Below are 18,165 nucleotides of genomic sequence, written 5' to 3'. Positions count from 1 at the left end.
TAGATAATTCTTTAAGATTTTCTTTCTGTATATACTTTAGAATTAGCTTGTGAGGTATAGAATTTGGAAAAAAACTGGCCATTTTCATTAAATCTACAGGTTATCTTTGGAAAATTTGATGTCTTCATAGCAGTCTTCCTGTTCAGAAATCTGTCTCTTCTTTTCTTTATGTATTTCTTACGTTCTTTAGTAACATTTTATAATTTTCTTTATAAAAGTCTTACCATTTTCTCTTATTGAGCACAATGTTTTAATCATGACATAATTTGAATATTATCTTTTTCCCATACCATCTCCCAGTTAGCTATTGATAACATATAGCAAAGCAATTGTTATTTTTATATTCTAACCTCAAATGCTACCACTTTAATAAATTCCCTCCTTCACAGTTTCTCAGATAGTTGCATTGGAATTTCTTGGAATTTTTCATGGGTAACATGAAAAACTGTACATATAATATCTTTGAGATTTATTATTATAATAAACTTATTAATTGTCATATTTAACTCCTCTAAACTTACTTTTTTCTCTACTGAATTTTTTTTTAAAATAAATGTATGTTAATGCCTTTCACTGTGATTGTAAATTTGGTAGGGTTTATTTTTTTTTTCCTGAAGTATTTCTGTGTAACTATCAGAAACATAAAAGTCCTTGGTTCTAATAGTTCTTGGTGGATTTTTTCCTTTTATTATGCTTTTTACCTTATATTCTAGTTTACCTTCTATTAATTAGTATGTACCTTTTTTCTCTTCAGTAGCCATCTCTTTCTTTTATCTTCAGCATTTCCAGAAAATGTATGTCTCTTATAAGCAACAAATAGATTGAAATACAAAAAAGTTGTATTTTAATAATATATTCTATTAACACTTATTTAAACCATATGAAATTACTGTTTTGATAGGTTAAAAATAGTCAAACATTGGCAATTCCATATGGTTCAATCTATTATAATACTGTAATTACATGTTTAAACTGATTCCTGCCATATTTATGTTTTACATTCATATCTTCTTTTATTTTTATTTTTTATTTTAAATATTTCTCCTTTTATACTTAGTACAGTTGTTTTTCTTTTAACATATATGCATTTTTTACTACTTTTTTAAAAAATTCAAGCTTTTTTAAAATTATAAATATTCAGTGTACAATATGGTGCTCTGATAAACATATACATTTTGAAATAATTATAACTATCAAGCTAATAACGTATCCATCATTTCACACAGTTAGCTTTTTTCTTCCTTCCTTTTTTTGGTGAGAACATTTAGTATCTACTTTCCTAATAATGTCAAGTACACCATATATTATTAACTATAGTCACCATGCTGTACATTAGGTCTCCAGAACTTATTCATGCTACATAATTGAAACTTTGTACCCTTTGACCAGTATCCCCCCCAACCCTATTTTCGCCATGACCCCAGGCCTGGCAACCACCATTCTACTCTCTGCTCCTATGATTTCAATGTTTTTAGATTTCACACAGAAGTGAGATCATATGGTATTTGTCTTTCTTATTTCCCTCAGTATAAACTCCTCCAGGTGCATCCATGTTGTTGCAAATGTCCTTCTCTTTTAAGCCTGAATAGTATTCCATTGTGTATATATACCATATTTCTTTATCCATTCATCTATGATGGACACTTGGGTTGTTTACATATCTTGTCTATTGTGAGTAATGCTGCAATAAACACAGGAGTGCAAATATCGCTTGGAGATAGTGATGTCATTTACTTTGGATATACACCAAGAAGTGAGATTGCTAGATCATATGGTAGTTCTATTTTTAAATTTTTTTGGAACCTCCATATTGTTTTTCATAATGGCTTCATCAATTTACCTTCCCACCATCAGTGAACAAGAGTTCTCTTTTCTCCACATCCTTGCCAACACTTGTTATCTGTTGTCTTTTTAATAACATCCATTTTCGCAGATATGAGGTGATTTCTCATTGTGGTTTTCATTTGAATTTCCCTGATGATTTGTGATGCTGACCTTTTTTTTTTTATATGCCTGTTGGTCATTTGTATGTCTTTTTTGAGAAATATCTGTTTGGGTCTCTTGCCCATTTTTTAATCAAGTTTTTGTTTGTTTGTTTGTTTTGCTACTGAATTGTTTGGATTCCTTATATATTCTGGGTAATAACACCTTACCAGACGTATGGTTTGCAAATATTTTCTCCCATTCTATAGGTTGCCCCTTCACTCTGTTTATGAGTTCCTTTGTTGTGCAGAAGCTTTTTAGTTTGATGCAATTCCATTTTTTGGTTTTTTGTTTTGTTTTGTTTTTGTTGCATGTGTTTTGAGATCATAGCAAAAACTTCACTGTCCAGATCAATGTCAAGATTTTTCCCTAGGTTTCCCTCTAATAGTGTTACAGTTTCAGGTCTTACATTTAAGTATTTAATCCATTTTGAGTGTATTTTTGTATATAGTATGAGACAAGAATCCAATTTCATTATTCTGCATATGTATATCCAATTTTTCCAACACCACGTATTGAAAGGACTCTCCCCAGTGTGTGTTTTTGGCGCCTTTGTCAAAGATCCATTACTGTAAATGCATGAATTTATTCCTGGTATCTCTATTCTGTTCCATTGGCCTAAGTGTCTGTTTCTATGTCAGTACCATGCTGTTTTGATTACTGTAGCTTTGTAGTATATTTCAAAATTAGGTAGTGCACTCTCAATTATTACAGAAAATGTCTGTGGGTGTTAACCTTATGACTCCTTGCATATACTGAAAAATATGTGTATTTGTTTTTATTTGGTTGCTGACTTGGAAGAGTACAGAATTTAAGTTCAAGTTTTAAGCAATCTGATTCTTATTCTCTTCTATGAAGTGTGAAACTGTATTTGCTTTAATAAGTACCTGATGAACTCTTTATATCTTAAAATTCAAATCTTTCCTCATCTCTAGAAATTTCTCCCTTCTCTTCCTTCTTATACTTTGCTTTCTTTCTCTCCTCCTTCTCTTCCTTTCCTCCTTAATTTCCTCCTTTCAGTCTTGCCATGTCTATTAGAGAGATGTTTGTTCTTCTGAATCTGCCCTATATATATCTCTTGACTTTCCCTTTATATTTTCTTTTCTTTGTTCTTTTCACTGTCTTATGAAAAAATCATCAATATAATATTCTATCTTATCAATTTGCCTTTTTGTCATGGTCATTATTTTTTGAACTGTTTATCCTTTAAATGGGCACATTGTTCTGTTATGTTTATATAAAAATGTCACTTCTACATATATATTTATTTATTTTTCATGTTCACCTATCTTGAGTGACTGTAGAAGTGGAACAGGATGAGTTTCCAGGGCCAATAGATTGTCTTCTTGTTACGTGGGCTCTCCATTTCTCTACATTGGGGCATTGCTTTTCCCTCTACTTCTTGTTGCCCACCACAGAGCTTTGTCCTGTGGCAAATATTATCACTTCTTATTTATTAGCCCAATAGGAAGAAGATGAAGGGATGTGCCCTCACCTTGAATGTCAGCTTGTTATAGCTCTGCACTCTCAACTTGAAGTTGCCTTTATTAGCTTACATCCATGCCAGTCTTCTCTGCAAATATTTGGAACCATGGTTTCCTGTGGTTTAATTTCCCCAGTGATCAGATCTTACTTATATCTGTCTTTGTGATTCTTCTGCATTTCTGATGCATTGATGACACTCTTGATGCTCTTTCTGGGCATTTACAACTTTATTTTGTTTCTTAAGTATCTATTTTTTATTGTTATTTACATGGAACTTTTAGAAGAGTGGTAGGATTCATACAAGTACTGAGTCTGCCATCTTTAGTCAATATCTCTAATTCTTTAAGAATAAAAATTAAATTTAGCCATCTTTACATTAGGTTCTTATACTTCGAAGAACTACTGTAAATACAGTTACCCTTACCAATGAAAAGGAAAATCTAAGCATATTTTGTTATTATCCCACGTTCTGCCTTAGAAACAGCTGGCTCTCAAAAGGACAATTATATAAAATACAGTGTTCAGTAAGAACTGAAGTGTCAATATAGATACAAATGAATAACTTTGTGTTTGATAAAGATTCTTTCTAACCCTACAAGAGATACGCTTCCAAATTTGATAATAGTTTTAACAATGAGCTATGGATATACTCTTTTCACTTTCATACAAGCATCAAGCCTTGTAGCAGGGTTTATTGGAAAGGGCATGGTTTGGGAACTGGAAATATTAATAATTTCTATTTTGTCCAATCAAGTTTCCTGACTTTCCATCAACTTATCTATAAAAATTTGATAGAAATATCTATAACACTTGGAAAATTATAAATTTAAGTACAAATATAAAGGTTGAAAAATAAAGATTATGACATCGCAGAAGACATAATACTATTTTGTGGGTCTTTTTAGATTTAACTCACCTCTTACTACACTCCATTCTCCAAAATGATTGTGTCCTTATGGCCTGGTATTTTCTATCACGTCTAGCCATTTGTTCAGAAAGCAAAATAAAGATGGTAAGCCAAATGACAAATTAAGTTTATAGATAAATAAAGATACATCCTATTGCAATGCTTTTGTTTTTGAAATATCAAGTCAGGCTTCATTTTCTGGTTTAGTTAAAATGCTGTGGGAAGCTTCTCTGGGACTAGAGGACATTGACCTTTGGAAGGTGTTGTCTGCTCCTGAAGAAAACTCCTGGCTGTTTAAAGGAATGGGGTGGAGTGGAAATACACCCAGACAGGAAACCTCGCAGGTGGGGAGAAGAAGAGGGCCATGCCCAAAAGCAAGTCAGTTCATTCACCTATCATATCTTTACTTCTAAGTAGGTCTCTGAACTCAATTGGCCCTCTCAGAAACATGTACGTTACTGACCTTGTATATCAGATCTGGGTTAATGTTTATGTCATGCACAAAGAAATAACTCTGAGTACTTTAAAAAAAAAAAAAAAAAACAACTAGCCCTTCCTTTTTGCAGGGGAGTTGCAAGTACTTAATTTATAAAATTTCTATTGAGCATGAAGATTATTCCCTAGAAGGAAGCCTTTTCTGACCCCACGGAATATATTAGAATCCCTATATCTTGCCCTCAAAACATTTATCTCAGTGAAGAGACAGCTGCCCATTTCTACATACGTACAAATTCTGAATCCCTGAGTCAGGAGGCAGAGAGGTTAGACAGGATGAAGTATTTTCCGGCCTTCTCTTAGGTGGCCATGACAATGCATCCACATGTGGCATGGGCTGGGAAGCCATGGGCTGTTTTTTCAAGCCAACGCCAAATTCCCTATGACTAAAGGACACTCCTACTATATATAGCCTGGCAACCTGCTGGCCCTCGTTTTCCATATCATGGGTCAGGGTTTTTGTCATCACCGGTGTTTTGGAGGGAAGCTAGATATGACAGAAATTACTCTGAAGTCTCTGTCTAGGGGAGTGGGTGAGGTCCGAGGCTGACCAGAGTTCAAGTCACGCACCTTTCTGAGCCTGATTCTCCTCATGGGTCGAGTGGGTGTTTGAGCTCAAAAACAGCAGTCCCCAATCTTTTTGGCACCAGGAACTGGTTTTGAGGAAGACATTTTTTTCCACGAAAAGCCAGGTGGGGTGAAGGGGTATAGTTTCAGGATGAAACTGTTCCACCTCAGATCATTAGGCATTAGATTCTCATAAGGATCACATAACCTAGACCCCTTGCATGTGCAGTTCACAATAGGGTTTGCACTCCTAGGAGAGTCTCATGCCACCGCTGATCTGACAGGAGGTGGAGCTCAGAGCTCAGGTGGTAATTCTCACTCACCCACTGCTCACCTCCTGCTGTGCAGTTAACAGGCCACAGACTGGTACCTGTCTGCAGCCCAGGGGTTAGGGACCCCTGCTCTGTGATTGTAGTGGCCCCTCTAGCCCTGGTGCCCTGTGCATCTTGTGATTCCAAATCTGAAATTAATTTTAATTTTATAGACAGAATATTTTGGTTCTTGTCTCCTTCTCTCCAAAACCAACTGCTACTTTATTTTGGGTAAGATTTGTCATAAAACCTAAAATTATAATTCTCTTCATAGTCCAGAAGTATTACTTTCACACCTACTTCTCTCTTTTCTCATGATAGAAAGAGTTTACAGGTTATCATTTCAAATAAGGCTTTTAAAATTATAAATAGAGAAACAACATTTGGGGATATAGAATAATTCACAAAGCAGTAAACAGTCTGAAAAAATGTATTGAATCAAAGAAGAAATAGTTTGAGAATGAATTTTCTAGAATTATATAATCTTGTAGCCTCAAAAATAAGTCTATTTCCCTGTGAGAAAGACATATAAAGAGTATAATTGATTATCAGAAACTTGGAGCTTTAAATTTTAACAAAACCTACATCACAGCTACTTAAAGAAAATGCATTCAAGGTGAGACTTTTAAATGTAGAATTGCCCAACCATCCTTCAAATTCAGACAGTATATGCTTATGAACATTCTTTCCTACAAAAAAATTATAGTTTTTCCCCAATAAATGATGCTATTGTCACCAAGGACCAAAGGATGAAGTGATGGAACAGTCTGTGGCTTGGGTGTAGCCATCTGCCATCAAAACCTGCCTATTCTCTATATTATCTTCTGCAATGAACCAGCGCAGAGAATGAGTGGGCAAAGCAGTAGCATAAGAAGGTCATCCACAAAGGCACTCCCCATGGTTTCCTTGTTCCTTCAGGAAATCAGCTCCATTTAATAACGGAAAGGAGAGCCAAGTGCTCCAAGAGCATAGGAGGAAGAAGGAGAACGCTCACTCCCAATTATTCAGTGACTCCTCATTACCTGCAGGATAAATGATGAGCTCTTCCTGCAAATGCTTCAGGTGCTCAAGGTTCCCACTGTCTGTGCCCAGCTGACATTGCAGCCTCACCCACACTGTAGGGAGTCATTAGGGGATGGGGTCAGAGAGGTAACCTAAAGCCATATGAGTTAGGACGTCAAATCAGGAGTGAGGTGGGAGCCATTGTAAGTTCTGAGCAAAGAGTGACAGCGTACACGTTATATTTTATTCTTATTCATTCTTCCCAAATGCACTCCACGTTCCCAGCATACAAACCCACTCTCCTGAGAACTCCCCAAGCATCCCTGCCCATAACAATCTCATTCTGCCTTGGTGCCCATCGCCAGGGACTCTCCTACATAAAGCTTCTCTGATTCCTCCAACAAGGTGGGACTCTCCCTCCTACTCTAATCCCACAAATGTCCAAAGTACTTGGCTTAGACCACAGTTATTGCATATTCTGTCTTGGATTAACTTTCTTCCTGTTTGCCCTGAGAATACTCGCAGGAGAATCTTGTTGCATTTTCTGCCTTGGATTAACTTTCTTCCTGTTTGCTCCAAGAATACTCGCAGCAGAATCTTGAGTCTGCAGCATTTATCCTGAGAAAACTTTGCCATGAACTATTAATATCTCACTTGTATTATTTTCGCATTGCTGCAGTATATCAACTTTGAAAGCAAAAGACATCATTCTATTTATAGCATCTTTTTTTAGTAATGGTAATTCCCCTTACATAATTTATCTCTAGCTCACAGAAAATGTCAAATCCTAGAAAACGTAGCATTCCTATGTGTGATGTTAGCATCATTCTTGAACCGTCATTGGCCAACAATTCATTTGATGAATCTGATTTTTCCTAAATAGATTATTCTGATGCAGATGATTCTGATGTTAGTTCCGTTTAGAACTAACTCCAAGAACAGTTTTTATATTTTATTTTCACATTGAAAATCAGTCAGATTTGCTTCAGCCTCAAAGAGCATGTTTATGTAAAATTAAATGAGGGCCGGCAATGAGCTGTAATTTTTTTTCCAAACTGGAAGAGGGAACTATTAAGAGTCAAATGATAACATTAGACATGTCTTCCTTTAAGCCTCAGCTAGATTGCAGATCTCTTTAGTCATGGATTACACTTTATACAGCAACTCAGTGTTGTTACCTCAGCTGTGAGAGAGGCCTATTGCCTCCACGAGCTCCACTGATCAGTTTCCAAGCCCTGGGTCATGTAACAGCCAGCCACCCCCCAACAGCAGTTTTGCCAGCAGGTCCAACAGTTCAAGTTCATCCCCACTTCTAAAAACATAGTGAGTGGATATATTCATGTTCAAAAAAGTTGTAAACACATGATCATCTCAACCATTTTTCCCCAACGAAACTGCTTTGGACATAGACATCTGTGTTACCCTTAGAGAAACTGCTGGGATTTGTTGTCACCACTTGCTCTCATGCTTGTATTGCACTGACATCTTTGTTACCCCTATTCATCACGTTTCCATTCCCCCACTAAAAGGCATATTCTTTGGCCTCACAGATTTACTTCCCTCACCTACTGACCTTTGCTCACCTACTGACCTTTGCATCTGTAGATGTGTTATTTCCATAGCTCTTCCAGATCTTCCCTTCTTCAGTTGTAAGTGAAATCCAGAAAGCAAAGAACCAAAGATAACCTTCTACCTTTGTTCTAACAGGATTTTGTACCACTGTATCAAGACTTTGAAAATTTTTATACACGAAACCTTTACATGCGAATCAGAGACAACTGGAACCGGCCCATCTGCAGTGCCCCAGGGCCTCTGTTTGACGTGATGGAGAGGGTGTCGGATGACTATAACTGGACATTTAGGTGAGAGCGCCACTTGGGGGACTTCGGGAAAAGAAAATCCTTTCAAGGAAATCCTAGCATGGGCACTAGATGACAAATCTGAAAAAAACAAGGCATGGGAGCCATTGGTTTTGTATCATTTATGCCTTTGCAAGCCCTCCTGATGCCACGGGAGGAAGGCACAGTAAAGTAATTCAGCAGCTGCCAGAGTGGCTTTTTGGATTATAATTAACCTAAGACCTGTGTCAGAAGGTGTAGAACACACCAAGCCAGCCAGGAAGATCCCTTTCAGCTTTATTGACAAATTCTACTCTCCTACTTCTAGCTGAATGAGACAGTGATGACTATGGTTCTCGTTCTGTTAGAAGGCTCTTGCTGGAATTTAAACCAGAGCATAAGTGTCATGGAAATAAATGCCCAAGGAAAATCAGGGCTAACTAACAATCCATGGCTCAAGATGTCTTTCTCCAACGCTCTGCCCAACTTCATCATGGATTTACCTTTCTCTTAGGGAAAACCATTTTTCGGTAACAACTTTTGCATAATAGATGTACATTATTTTGGAGTACGTATAATAATTTAATACATTCATATAAACTGTAAAGATCAAATTAGTGTACTTGGGGCATCCATCATCTTAAAAATTTGTTTTTTTATGACAGAATCATTTAAATTATTTTCTTATAGCTATTTTAAAATAGACCATACATTATTTTATAAACCACAGTCACCCTACTGATCTGAGTTTTATTTCTTCTATCAAACCGTATCTTTGTACCTGTTAGTCAAATTCTCCCCCTCCTCCCTACCTTTTCTAGCCTCTGGTAACAACCAATCTACTCTCCCTTCATGGGATATGCCTTTTTAGCTCCCATGTTACAGATTTTAAAAATGTGATATTTGACTTCTGTGCCTTGCTTATTTCATTTAATATAAAGGCCTCCAGTTCTATCCAAATTGCTTCAAATGACAAGGTTTTCTTTTTTTTTTCTTTATGGTGACAACAGTGCAAGTTAATAAGAAAGAAAATATATGATTTGGGCCAGACCTAAGGCCTCTCCAGCACTAGGATAATTTTTTTTTTACATTTGGAAAAATAAGACTTTATTAAATCAAATGAATGGGTATATTTGTCTCCTAAGAAAGACAATGATAATGAACTTGGTGGAAGGAATAATAGCGGGTAGGAGTTTGCTGATTTTACTTTTAGCCTCATGGTAGTTGGTAGAGCATCTGGGAATGATTAGCTTTTTTTTTTTTTTTTTTTTAAATATGACTGCTTGTTCATTGCTGCAGCTTCAATTCTGAGTTGATGCTTGAACTACCAGCAGTATCCATTATTCCAGACGTGGTCCAAAGAGGGCAGTCAGTTTGCACTGGTCCTGGAGCTGTGATCAAAGTTGGCCCCAACTCAGCTTGGGGAAAGTTTCTTCAACTTTCTCCTTTTCTTTAATAAATTTTTTATAGGGCAATCTTGTTCGTTGGTTCCCAGAGATGTATCCTTCATCTTGGATCATCCAGGGAGGTGTGGCACCTGAGTGGATGTTACCAACTCCTGGTATATCCTGATGACCAATGAATATCGGAGATTGTCTTGTCTCCATCCAGTCAAGTCCTGGAGCTGTGGCAGGTCCAAGTTGGAGGGCTGCTGTGAGCTGGAAGCTACTTGGCTGTTCATCCTTTTCCAGCTTCCAGGGACTGACGAACCCTCTTCTGGGTCTGACACTGGCTGAGAGGGTCTGGATCCTCTGAGGGAAACCAACTTCTAGGACAGACTGAACCACCTCCTGCCAGCTCTGTTCCACCTCACGGATCTGAGCTGCCATCTCCTTGGTCACCTCATTCTCTTTTTCTTCATAGGAACCCAAACCTTCCATCAGGGATTTTTTGAATCACGCATAGCCCTGGGGAAAGGATTGTGTGCTCATTTACATGTTTCCCTGCAGGTTTACTGGAAGAGTCATCAAAGATGTCATCAACATGGGCTCCTATAACTTCCTTGGTCTTGCAGCCAAGTACGATGAGTCTATGAGGACAATAAAGGATGTTTTAGAGGTGTATGGCACAGGCGTGTCCAGCACCAGGCATGAAATGGGTATGTACACTCACTGTTTTGAAATTTTTTCCTGTTAGGTCTCAGATTCCTTGTGCCTGCCTCTCAAATCTAGATCATATTTGGACTGTGTGCCTTAAAAAGGTGTCATGCAATATAGAAAGAAAAAGAGATATTTGGGGAAATTTCAAGCATTAGGCTGTTGCCAGGCAGTTTATTAATTACATGTTTCAGTTCTCCAGAATAGACAAAAATGGATCTTTCCTGCCCATATTATCTAAAATAGCAACACTGTGCCTCCTCTAGCTGGTCCTTTTCTGCCCTTTCTTCCACTTTTCTTAATGATGTTCATCACTGGTTAAAATGTTCTTGTATTTGTATTTGTATATGGCCTGTCTCTGCTCCTAAAACATAAACTTTGTGAGAAGAGGGGTTGGACTTGTGTAATGTTGCATTGAACAAATGAATGAATCGACCAGGTGGAGCAGATGAGCAGACTGCCTCTTTATTTTCCTTTTAGCTAAAATGTTTTTCTTTTACTCAAAGGAGTAACATCTGTGAGAAGGAAACCCACTCCTCTTCAATTCAGGAAGAAAGAATAATGCAAGCTTGCTCTTACATAGTGCTTTTCAATTCTTGGCATGAGGATAGAGAGAGGGAGAGAGAGGGAGAAGGCTCATTTATTCAAAAAAACAAAAACAAAAAAAACAAACACCTGTGTAGGCAGCACAGATGGTGTTATTCTCATCTTCTAGGGGAAGAATCTGAGATCATGGCACCTAAGTGATGTACTTAAGGAAGGTAAATAACCAACCTAATTCCCGGTCTAGCTCAGCTTTCTCTACTACAGCACTTCTCCCTCCCAGTGACACATGTAAGGTTCAAGGTTCACCAGGTCGGTTAGGTCTGTCTAAGAATTGGAGGCAAATGTGACTAAAAAGGGATTTACTATCATGTTAATGAATTATGAACCACATGTCCCTCTTAGATAACCAGTTAGCAGAGAGTTTTAGAAACAATTTAATTATTCAGACTTGTGCAACAAATAATTCACATTGAACAAAGTAGGTACCTTTTTATCCCAACATTCACTGGCTAAAGCTCTAGAGTTAATAGTGGGTGCACAGATTTCTTTAAAAAAAAATCTTACTTATCTTCATTTTGAGGCATAAGGGCTGGAGATGTTAACAGGGTGGAGATGAAAATGGGGGGCTTTACTCCACTTAGAAAGACTGGGCCACCTGTGATGCCCCATTTGGAGATGGGGCAGAGACTGGAGGAGTACCCCTAGCCATAAGGAGCACAGGGTCAGTAACCATCTGAGATATTTCCTCTGGTGCTGGTGACACCCAATACCAGGGTTGTTAACGACCAGGCAGAAGACACATTTCTGACAACAATCCCCCAACTCAAGGAGACAGAACACTCCCTATGCAGGCGGTAGAGACTGAAGGAAAACTGCTTGATACAGACAATGTTCACTTACAGGGGAAGCCAGATATGGAACATGGGTCCCTGACTCTGCAGGTTTAGCAAACCCTAAGAAACTAGGCAGAAATGAAGGCCCCATTTGGTACTGCACTCAGCCCGAGTTCTTTCTCCACCTACTCACCCTTCTGAATCGCCCAGTTTTTAATATTTCTCCATTTCATTTAGCGCTCCATGTCAAGTTCTAAGAAAAGGACTTTAACATTTTTCAAGTAAATAGTGAAAGACTCAAAGAGAAGCCACCCACACTAATTTTAGGCAAATAGAATGACTGAAACACGAATATAAGCAGTCAGTCAGGAAATGAATAAATAAAGAGGGGATATTTAAAGTATTCTGCAACATTAATAATAATCTTAACATGGCATGCAAGAATTAGGAGTAGCACAATTCTGAAAGCCATTTATTCTAAGGAACACAGGTAACTTTTGGAAAACGTGTCTTAAGAGAATATTTAACAGTACAAATGGGTTAACAATGAAAATTGGAAAGCTAAAAGTTCAACAATTTTTAGTAACCAAAATAGCTGCTTGAGAACCTACAAGTTTATGAACATTTAATCACTAAAAAATAACTCCTCAGAGATTTTAGAAATAGTTTTCAATATTCCAGGGGAAAAAGGAAAATAAAATCCATGTAACAAAAAAGGAAAGACAGAAAAGGAAATAACAAGCAATCACTTAAAACATAAATAACAGATATTGTTTTGACAAAAAAAATGTACCTGGAAGAGATTTGTCTATCAAAAGAAAAAGACTGAGATTTGGCCAAAAACCTAAATTCAACTATGTGCTGTAATTTAAAAATATACAATATTAAGTTAAAATTATTTCAAAGGGTGAAAAATAGAAAGATAGGTCCCACCAGGTACCTAGTGCCCACTCCCTGCTGCACCCACCAAAGGGGCTCAAAAGGGTGGTCGCGTGAGTAGAAGGAGCAGCAAAGGAAGAGCCTAGAAGGAGGGTTCGTGGAGGAAGATTGTTTGCCAACCCTGCACCTATAAATGTTAAAACCGAGCCCCAAAATACAGCTGGAAATGATATATTTCCAGACACATCTGTACAGAAGTGCAAATGCTGTTTTCAAGATGTGAAATTATATACTACTGCTTATTTTAGAGTAGAACTAAAAAATAGTGGAATACAAAATTAAGGGAGGCTTTGGCTACTTTATGGGTCAATTTACATTCCATGTAAATGAAGCAGCAAAAAACAAAAAAATGATATGGTAATAGGAGACTATAAGGTGTCTCCCACAGTTGACAACCATTGAGCTAGCATAACCTTGATCTCCAAATCTGACAAAAATGCATTTAAAAAAGGGAAAAGTATAAATTATTATAACTTTATACATTTTATATATAAAATAGAAATGGTATTATTATTACTTATAAAGTAATAATTAGGTTAATGACTTATAAAGTAATAAAGAAGCCAAAAGTAAATAAATAAATGATATAGAAGACATTAACAATGTAATCGTTAATGACTAATTGTTAATTTAATAGTTATCTATTGAATGCTAAACCTTAAAACATATTACCTCTATACCTCACCTTTTTAAATCCTCATTGAATTTTCATAAAAATCTACTATATATTATGCCACAAAGAAAACCACATGAGGCCGGGCGCGGTGGCTCAAGCCTGTAATCCCAGCACTTTGGGAGGCCGAGACGGGCGGATCACGAGGTCAGGAGATCGAGACCATCCTGGCTAACACGGTGAAACCCCGTCTCTACTAAAATATACAAAAAATTAGCCGGGCGAGATGGCGGGCGCCTGTAGTCCCAGCTACTCGGGAGGCTGAGGCGAGAGAATGGCGTAAACCCGGGAGGCGGAGCTTGCAGTGAGCTGAGATCCGGCCACTGCACTCCAGCCTGGGCGACAGAGCGAGACTCCGTCTCAAAAAAAAAAAAAAAAAAGAAAACCACATGAAATTCTAAAAAGTAGAACCTACATAAGTCACATTCTTGAATCCTGTGAAATAAAGCTAAAAATTAATAACAAACTAACAGGTATGAGAGTATGGGAAGCAGCTAGTTGTGTAGATAGAGGAAACTATAAGTCTTACCTTACTAAGCAGGAAAGATGAAAGCTAGTAAACTGGGCAACCAACATAGCAAAGAATAAAGGAAAAGCAAAAGTATTGAATTATTAAAGTTAAAAACAGAAAAGAATTTGAAAGAGTAATTTCTATTGAACCGAGCTGTCTGTACTTTTTTTTTTTTTATTTAAAGAGTTAGAGTTTCATTCTGTTACCCAGGCTGGATTACAGTGGTGTAATCACAGCTCACTGTAACCTCAAACTCCTGGCCTCTAGTGATCCTCCTGCCTCAGCCCCAAAAATACTGGGATGATAGGGAGGAGCCACCACCCCAAGCCCAACATCTGTATTTTTAATAAGTCACCACAGGCGATTTGGGTAAGCAGCCACACTTGACAACCATTGAGGTAGCATAACCTTGATCTCCAAATCTAACAAACATGCATTTGATAAACAGAAAAGTATAAATTACTATTACTTTATATATTTTATATATAAAATATAAATAATATTATTACTTATAAAACTATTATATTTTTCAAAGTAACATAATATTTTATAAATATATAAAAAGAAAATATAAATATATTTTATAAGTAATAATATAATAATATATGTATTATATATGAAAATCGGCATTAAGACTAACAGTACATTCAAATCACAGAATAACATAATCAAGTAATTCTATTCAGGGATCAAAATAATACTTCAATAAGGAGATCATTTAAAATATTGAAATAGCTAATAAATAAACTGATTATCTTCACAGATGCTGCTAAGCATTTATAAAGTTCATTATCCATTTCTCTAAAATTTTAAATAGAATATAAACAAGAAATTCCTGAACAGAAAAAAAATCTACCTTGAAGAGATCGTACTATGATTCTTGGTTAAATACCAGAAATATTTATTTTAAAGTCAAGAAAAAGATGAAGATGCCTGTTTTACTATCATTTTTAATAATCTTTGGAAGTACTAAACAATATAATTAATTCATTATTCATTCTTTAAGTTAATGAATATTTATCTAAAGACTATTGTGTGACAGAATAAGAAGTATATATATAACAAAGGAAGAGGTAAAACAGCCATTATTTGTAGATGAGTTTATTGTTCACCTTCTGGGTTTCAAACTGTGACCTGTGGAGGGCAAGTGAGACTTGTGGAGGGGCTGTTCTTGGGGCTACCAGAGAGAGGGGGAATTGACCAAGTTGGACAGTGAGCCCATTCCTCACTATGCCTCTCCACTCCACTCAAAACAGAGTTTTGGTCCATTTTCCTCCACTTTACATATTTAAGTAATCAAAAATTTATTAGACATAAAAAGATTCAACAAAGAACAATTTTTAATTCATACAGTAAAGTTAATAATCAACTATAAACAGTAAGAAAATATACTAGGGAAATAATATTACTACTAAATACAACCAAAATTAGCAAACACCTAGGGAATACACTTATTTTGAAAATGTTTGGAACCTATTGAAAGAAAACTGTAAAACTTTTATAAAAGACTTAATAGAAGGCATTTTAAAAAAACAGAAATACCACATACTTGAAGGGGAAAATTCAGTACTGTGATTATATTAATTATTCCCCAAACGAATATGTAAATTGAACACAAGCTCAATAAGAAGGGTAGAGGTGGATGGGTAGAAACTAAAAGCCCAGAAACGGATACAACATTGCACTCTCATTTGTATATGATAAGAAGAGTATTTCAGATCAGGTGAGAAAAGGATCAATGATTTCATGATTAGTGTTATAACTGGTTGGTCATATAAGGGAAGAAGTTATATTCCCACCTCACACATTACATCTAGGTAAATTACATCTAGATAAATTGCAAATACATTTGAGATTGACATGGAAAATACAAAAACCACCACCACCACCAAAAACACTTTCAAAATAATTGAGTGAATGAATAAATGAATTGATGAAAAATATCAAATGAGTAAAATAAAACTACTGAGACAATTCAAATATGAAATGCACTCTGTGTGTTCCCAGGGAGGACCCTGTTAGGAATGTCAGACTATAGTTTTCTTGATGTGCGCAATGCTTTTCTAGTTTGTCACTTATGACTAAACCCTGCTCAGTTCTACAACCTGTGTTGGCCTGTCATCTTTTCCAGGTGACTTCACCTCACCCTGGCAGAATGCCCTCTGGGTGGGAGGGGTCCTGCAAGCTGACTCAGTGCCACAGGGGCCACCCTGGTCATGGAAAATGGGCAGGCACTCTTCCCTGTTGGAGGTGAGGCAGCCTGCTCCTAACCCAACCACCTGCCACAGCTGTTTGCCCTTCAGGCTTCTCAAGCCTGATTCTGACAGTAGTTTAGTTTGTCCTAATACCCCAGGGAACCCGAGAAAACACTCACAAAAACCTGAAGGGAAAAGATTCAGCAAAATGAAACATTTAAACCTCTGTACATAGAAAACAAGGTTAACAAAGATAAAAGCCAAAGAACACAATTGGAAAAAGTTATTCCCAATATATATGACAACATGTTAATATTCTTAACACTTAAAGACTCTCACAAACCAACAAAAAAAAGAATATCCCAATTTAAGAAGTAGGATAAGTTTTTGATAAAGTTCAAAACAGGCAAAACTTGGCCGGGTGCGGTGGCTCACTCCTGTAATCCTGACACTTTGGGAGGCCGAGGCAGGTGGATCATGAGGTCAAGAGATGGAGACCATCCTGGCCAACATGGTGAAACCCCGTCTCTACTAAAATTACAAAAATTAGCTGGATGTGGTGGCATGCACCTGTAGCCCCAGCTACTTGGGAGTCTGAGGCAGGACAATTGGGTTCCTTGAATCCAGGAGGCAGAGGTTGCAGTGAGCCAAGATCGCACCATTGCCCTCCATCCAGCCTGACAACTGAGTGAAACTCTGTCTCCAAAAAAAAAAAAAAAAAAACAGGCAAAACTGCACAGCCAGGATAGTGCGACATTTCTCAACCCTTTTGTCATTATCACATCACCCCTATGAAATGTTTATATATAAAACCTATGAGCAGGTTATATACATATGTATGTCGATATCTATATATATCTAGATAGATAGATAGATAGACAGATAGAATATCTGTTTATATAGTGGGTAGGTATATCTGCATAGAATAAGATATTACCCCTCCCACAAGAACCAATTTTTGCCCCTTTTGGGGCAACATTGCCTCTGTTGGGAATGCATAGGATAGCACTCACCTTTACAGGAAGGTGGATGAGAACCAGAAGGGGACACAGGAGGACTTCCCAGGGCTATTCATAATTGTTTCTTTATCCTGATGTAGTTACATGTGTGTGCGTTCACATTATGAAAATTTATAGAGCTCTATATTTGTGATTTGTTTCCTTTTCTGTGTGTATATTATAGTTCAATGAAAATTTAACATTAAAAAGTAGATCCTGTACACAAACAGGCATTTAGGATATATATAAGATACCATTACATATATATAATGGTATCCTCATGTCTTAATCATTCTTTGATTATTAATGGGGCAGAATATTTTCCATAGACTCATTAGCCATATATGTATTATATATATGACTATTAATTATCAAAGAATGATTAAGACATTGAGATAGCCTTTTTCCCTAACTGATAAAAGTTAAAAAATAATAATACCCAGTAGTTTCAAAGGAGTGAAGAAAAGAGCACTCTCATATATCATTGATAAAGTAAATTAGAGAGCAATTTGAAAAGGTATCAAAAGCAGCCATTTAACTTTGTAACTCTGTTTTGAGAAATTTTGTCTTTAAAAACATGAATAAGTATTTAAACTTGAGTAAAGTATTTAAATAAGTATGTTCAAGAATAATCATTGCAGTGAGACTAATAATGATAAAGTTAGGGAAACAAGTAGTTCCTAACATTCAGAAATTGATTAAATACATTTGGTGGATTTGTTTAGCATAATATCATTTAGTCATTTGAAATTATAATGAAGTTCTTTAGCACCATGGTCAAGAACA

The 18,165-nt window shown here is 36.6% G+C and overlaps 2 protein-coding genes across 5 annotated transcripts in view; one reads left to right on the top strand and one right to left on the bottom strand.

Moving 5' to 3' along the window:
• Positions 1 to 18,165, top strand: part of SPTLC3 (serine palmitoyltransferase long chain base subunit 3) — a 175,456-nt gene that overhangs the window by 65,720 nt on the left and 91,571 nt on the right. For all 4 annotated transcript variants that reach the window (XM_033185591.1, XM_033185590.1, XM_033185592.1 and 1 more), the window contains 2 exons: positions 8,458 to 8,612; positions 10,538 to 10,686. In XM_033185591.1, the coding sequence (XP_033041482.1) occupies positions 8,458 to 8,612; positions 10,538 to 10,686 (304 nt within the window). The remainder of the gene's footprint in view (positions 1 to 8,457; positions 8,613 to 10,537; positions 10,687 to 18,165) is intronic.
• On the bottom strand, positions 9,607 to 10,496 carry LOC117068446 (coiled-coil domain-containing protein 84-like). The gene has a single exon (XM_033185596.1). The coding sequence runs from the start codon at positions 10,466 to 10,468 to the stop codon at positions 9,986 to 9,988; it is 483 nt and encodes a 160-aa protein (XP_033041487.1). The 5' UTR covers positions 10,469 to 10,496; the 3' UTR covers positions 9,607 to 9,985.

The sequence above is a fragment of the Trachypithecus francoisi genome, unplaced genomic scaffold, assembly GCF_009764315.1.
Source record: "Trachypithecus francoisi isolate TF-2019V2 unplaced genomic scaffold, Tfra_2.0 Lachesis_group21, whole genome shotgun sequence".
NCBI classification, from domain to species: domain Eukaryota; kingdom Metazoa; phylum Chordata; class Mammalia; order Primates; family Cercopithecidae; genus Trachypithecus; species Trachypithecus francoisi.
Note: the sequence above shows the minus strand (reverse complement) of the source record. Positions and strands in the feature narration are given on the sequence as shown.